Raw genomic sequence first — 6,000 nt, forward strand, 5'->3', positions numbered from 1 at the left:
TGAATATGTACAGAAGTAGTCTTCACCGAACTTCTACTTGTAGCCCTTTGCCACTATTTCTCTTTAAGTGTATGCCATAACTATAGGGAGTGTTAGCATGTCTCTCATATATTTTAACCCAACTGAATCTCTAGATGCTCATGAGTGCTTTGCAAAGATAACACATTATCTTTTATAAAAGACGGCTAACACTTTTAAGTTAAGTATGTGATTTCGTTAAGAGTTGTAGCTCAATCTCACTAGTGCACACATAATAGGAATGACCAATTAGTGTACTATTTTATGATTCTTTTCATAGTTTCGTTTGACCAAAAAAGTGGATCCACCACAAATTCATCATCTCTTGGATTCCATCAATAATTTAATGACTAACATCATAATTAATCTTCTCGACTTATGTATACTTTGACAAGTACTTCATTAACTCACAAATAATTCCTTTGAGATTTTCATGTTTACCCCGAAACATCCTCTTTACCATTATTCTTGGTACCACATAGAGACTTATAGAAAAGAAATATAAGGAGTTAATTATCCTAACAGTGCAACACATAATATATATATATATATATATATATATATATTTTTTTTTTTTTTTTCTCAAANATATATATATATTTTTTTTTTTTTTTTCTCAAATGTACTTAATCTCTTACCTATATTGGTATTTGGAGTCCAACATTGGCTCCTTAGTAGGCTGAGCTATGCAAACTTTATATCAACTCTGCATTTGATTAATGCAGACTCAATGGTATAATATATTTCAACCAAATTGGTTACCCGAACCACTAAGGTTTCCCTTTATACATGAGTCCTATATTTTCAAGATGCTCAATTAAGATATTAAATAATAAATGCTCATTGGTAGTAAGCCACAGAAATAATGTTGTTAGCATGCTATTTCAAGTTGCACAACATAGTCACTAGTTTTGCATAATATTCTTAAAAGAAATATTTAATATGATATGCAACAAATATATACAAACTCGTATTTCTTGAAGAATAATTTATCCACATAAATATCAACAAGGTGAGTTCAACATATAAAAGTCTTAAGATTTAAAGTTATTTCATGTGACTTCACCATTTTTCCTTCATTTTGAGGAAACTCATAACTCATAAATAGCATTGATACCATGCAAATCAATACAAAATTTCATATTTATTCTCAAAATTAAGAACACATAGTCCCCTACTTATTTATAAAATGATAATCTAAAGCAACGCTATTATATTATTACACTACTTAAACATATATGTTTACAAGGCTTAGATCATATCATGTGAAAGCCAATCTCGTTTCAGGTGAAGATCAAATGGCACTTCAACTAGCTTGCATGATCAACACCATACTTAAAAAACTCCCAGGTTGAATGGTGAAACGATGTTTACTTAAAAACCATCTTCCGAGCCAGAAAATTAAAGAATAATGACCTTACATGCTACCAACAAATTGCTTTTAAAGCCTTTGATATAATGCTTATTATTATCTTATATATACAAATAATTTCAATGCATGATTCACATACTTAAAATCATATATGATTACAAATTATATGCATTTCATATTCAATTCTGAAGGAAGAACTAGTTCCCATTAATAATAAATTTGTGTTTCTCAATTATCAAACACAAACAATTTTCAACCACAATTTCTTGACTTTTCAACAAAATAATGAATTTGGCTTTTTACAGTACTAATCACACTAGTACAAAATAACCCATCAGCTACACCTATAAAAAAGAATCCAAAATAACCCATCAGCTACACCTGTCAAAAAGAATCCACTACACCTGCACACCTGTAGCAGGTGTAGTGGATGCGGGTGTCGCTAAAACGCCTAGCTTTTTCGCGGCACCTGTTTGGAGGTGTCGCGGAAAGATCGGCAAATTCATTTTTTTTTAATTAAAAAAGGTTTCTGCGGCGGATACCCCTTTTTCTTAAATAAAAAAAAAATTATTTATATATATTGAACAGGCAGCTAAAACCCAATCTACTATCTAGTTTTTCTTTTGAACAAATCTACTATCTACTTTAAAATAGGAAAACAAATAGATTATTATTTATATATAGATAATATGAGTCAATACAATACTACAAGAGAAAAGAAAAAAAAAACAATGTAAAAGCTCCTGGCTGAGGATGAATACTATGTTAGAGCCAACATTTTTATTTTGGTCCCTCTGCCTTTTGGGATTTGATTGATTTGCATTCCTTCCTTTTGCTTCAGCGTTCTACATGGATTGAAACATTCCTTCCGGATCATAGACCTACTGCCTTTTGCTAGAAAAAACATTACAGCAGTGAAGTAAATATATCATGGAAAATCACCTTCATATTTATCCAACTTCCAGGCAATAGCCAACTAAGCCAAGCATCAAAGTAAACCAAAGTTCAAGATGTACACTCAAAGGCATCACTTTCCAGAACGCTAAAATACAGTGGCTCACCTTTGTACAATTCTGAGGACATTTCTCATCCTTTGGAGGCAACTGCTCCATGGCAGCTCTTTCAAGCAGTAGAAGCACATTATCAACCAACACAAACATGTCTTTCTCCATCTTAACAATAGGAACTGGTTGTTCCACTAGATGTAAACACCTACCCTTTCCTTTCTTTCCAGTATGTTGACCTTCTAAAGCCTTGAGTCCACTGTACAAGGAATCCATGACTAACGGAATCCATCATCAGGGCGTTTGCATTTCTTCCTTTTGGCTGGAGATCTCCCTCATGGTTATTACTCTGAGCTTTCCGGTGAACCTTCTTGGATTTGCGACTCCTTCGAAATGTATTCACTGCAGACTTCATATCTTTTTCGCATGGAGGGGAGAAAAGGACCGAATCTGAGCTCTCTAACATCCTCCGTTGTTTCTCTTCAACGCATCACCGGATCTGCGCTCGCTCTCACCAGATCTGGAGATTTGAAAGAGCCCACCGCCACTAGACTCGCCGGTGCCGAAGGCTTCCATCTCGATCCCTCCGCCGCCTCTCCAAAAAGCCATGTTGCTCACCGGCCGAATCTAGACTGGGTGTGTTCCCTGCGATCTTGGAAATGGGAAGCGAAGAGAGAAAGAATGGTTTGAGTATGGAGGTGTAAGGAGATAGAGATCAGATGAAATGTGAGGGGAGAGAGAGAAGATGAGAGATGAGTTTGTGCCACCAGGACTGAAACTCTGAATATTACTTGGGGGTTGTGAGTTTCGGGAAGAGAGATGAGATTATAATAATAATAATAATAATAGAAATGAGTTAATACCCAATATAGTCCTCGACTATAGTGGTTTTACTCAATTTAGTCCTAAATGACTTTTTGTGCTCAATATAGTCCTCGACTTTGATGGCTTTACCCAATTTAGTCCTTTGTTAAAAATTCTGTTAGTTAACGGTTATAAATACGGTCCTAATGGTAATTTCTCATCCTCCATCCCATTTAGGATGATTCCTTCTTCTTCCCCTTATTAAGATCCACGCAGAAATGTAAATTTTCGCACTAAATCAACTTCAATCCTAAATAAATAAATACAGAGTAAATAAATATTTGGCTACGAAAATTTACATTTCTACATGGATCTTAATAAGGGGAAGAAGAAGAAATCATCCTAAATGGGATGAAGGACGAGAAATTACCATTAGGACCATATTTTTAACCGTCCACTAACAGAATTTTTAACAAAGGACTAAATTGAGTAAAACCATTAAAGTCGAGGACTAAATTGAGCACAAAAAGTCATTTAGGACTAAATTGAGTAAAACCACTATAGTCAAGGACTATATCAGGTATTAACTCTAATAGAAATTGACTAACTTTCTGCGGCACCCAAAGAAGTGGGTGCCGCGAAAAGTAAATTATTATTTTAATATTTACTTTTCGCGGCACCCGCTCTTTGTGGGTGCCGCGGAAAGTAGCATCTTTTTTAATTTTAGGGAATACACTACACCTTTTTGAAAAGGTGTAGTGAAAAGCTATCTTTATATGTTCAATTTTGTAGTAGTGTCATTAGCTCAAATGAGCTCCAAGGTAATTTGTCCATGCAATGTATATATATATTCGATACACATATATACATTTTTTTAATTTCAAATTACAAGGAACACCATATATAAATTTTAAAGTTCACTTCCAAGCTCAAGAAAGGCATGCTTCATCACTTATGTACGTGGATGTGTAAATCCAAAAGAGATAAGAGATGAAAGTTTTGGGATGCATGCACGGTTTATACCCATTAAAAAATTAACCACACATATTAATTTTAAAGTATTATGATACTTACCTTAACGGAGAAGCATTAGGTCCCTACTTCCTACTGCTGTCTTAAATAATTTACAGCAGCTTCAAATTGTCAGAATCACTCCAGGCAGCAGCAAGAGCATTCAGATTCATCAGCAGCAAAGGATAATCACCAAGTGCAGCTTCAGATTCAGCCAGGAACAAATTTCGGCAGTGGCAGTGGCTCAATTTTCGACAGATCAGTGGCAGATTTCGTGAGGTAGGCCGACATTTTCTAGTACAAATCACTTTTTGTTGGGAATTGGGTGTAGAAAATGTTGTTTTGTATACTACATTTGCTGTATGCTAGCTTTTAAAGAGATTAGAAATGAAATATTGTGACGTGTACGAAACATTGCCTTAAAAATGATTTGCCGATAACCGGTCACTTTTGACTGGCTAACACAGGACTGCTACGAAATAATTCTCAATTATTTCGTACTCAAAGCGCTCAGACCCAGAGAGAAACGAGAGTGAAGAGGAGAAGAGAAGAAATTGAAATTGGATGCTTTGAATGCTCTGGGAAGGCATGTATTTATATTTTCTAAAATAACTGCCTTCCCAATTCCAGCCACAAGCTTGAGCAAAAAACGTGGAAGTGGAATTATTGTAGGCCACAAATTGAAGAGTTTATTTAGGACACCACAAATAATTATTCTGGTTGAATGGGAAACCCAACAGTGTCCGCTTCATCGTCCCATTAGAATGAATGTTTCTGTAGGAGGTTTTTCAGTGGCATAGCAATGATACCATAATCTTTAATGAACCTACGGTAAAATTCAAACAAGCCTTGACGGATCTCAGCGCTCGGTCACTCATCCCGTGACTGTTGTAAGTCAAGCACACTTAACCAAAACCAATTGGTGATAAGTAAGTAGACATTAACGATTTAACCACATCCCTCCATGGTAAGCCACAACGCCACATCTCGAATCGAACAGGGACCCGACCGACGCCCAACAATCCTCCTCCTAGCACCTCCCGCAACCTTTGAACACCAAGCTCAGTTGCGTAGCATGCCTGACTCGGTCCTTAGTCTATGCACTCATCATCTTCCTCCTAGGACTGGACTTGGCGGTCCTTAGTCTATGCGCTCATCATCCCCCTCCTAGGATTGGACTTGGCCTAACCTGCGCCCACATCCTATTTCGGACTTGACTCGACTTTCGTCGAGCCATCGATTTGAACCCGTGACCTTGGCTCTGATACCAATTGATGGATAGGTCACCCATCCTATGACTACTATAAGTCAAACACGCTTAACGACAGAGTTCTTTTGCTATATGGTTGTCATATCCTACTTAAAACTAATTGGTGATAAGTAGGTGGACATTAACCATTTAACCACATCCCTACATGGTAAGCCACAGCGCCATGTCTCGAAATGAACAGGGGCTGAACTCGGCCAACTCGACCGACGCCTAACAAGCCTAAAAAGCCCTGTAAGGCCGTGATTATAGACGAGAGAGGTCATTCCAATTTCATTGATCACATGGCCAAGGTAGCTAACTTTGTGGTCTCCAAAAACGCATTTAGAGCACTTGATATACAAAGTGTTGTCCTGTAACAATTGCAGCACTAAGTGGAGGTAATGTAGGTGTTCAACCATGTGGCACTATAGATTAAGACATCCTCAAAAAATACCAGCACAAACTTGTGTAAGTAGGGGCCAAATTTCTCATTCATAAGTGCTTGGAAAGTTGTGGGGGGGGGGGGGGGGGGGGGGGGGTAT

At 37.0% G+C, this 6,000-nt stretch overlaps 1 protein-coding gene across 2 annotated transcripts; it reads right to left on the bottom strand.

The window, feature by feature from the left end:
* Window positions 1-2,031: 2,031 nt before the first annotated feature.
* LOC116014011 (TNF receptor-associated factor homolog 1b-like) lies at window positions 2,032-3,181 on the bottom strand. 2 transcript variants are annotated; one of them, XM_031253992.1, is made up of 2 exons: window positions 2,452-3,181; window positions 2,032-2,278 (listed from the first exon to the last, which is right to left on the bottom strand). In XM_031253992.1, the coding sequence occupies exons 1-2, from the start codon at window positions 2,668-2,670 to the stop codon at window positions 2,264-2,266; spliced, it is 234 nt and encodes a 77-aa protein (XP_031109852.1). In that variant the 5' UTR covers window positions 2,671-3,181; the 3' UTR covers window positions 2,032-2,263. The 2 variants fall into 2 exon arrangements, with proteins under 2 accessions (XP_031109852.1, XP_031109851.1); XM_031253991.1 differs by having other exon boundaries at window positions 2,032-2,284.
* Window positions 3,182-6,000: the final 2,819 nt, after the last annotated feature.

The sequence above is a fragment of the Ipomoea triloba genome, chromosome 3, assembly GCF_003576645.1.
Source record: "Ipomoea triloba cultivar NCNSP0323 chromosome 3, ASM357664v1".
Classification (NCBI taxonomy): Eukaryota; Viridiplantae; Streptophyta; class Magnoliopsida; order Solanales; family Convolvulaceae; genus Ipomoea; species Ipomoea triloba.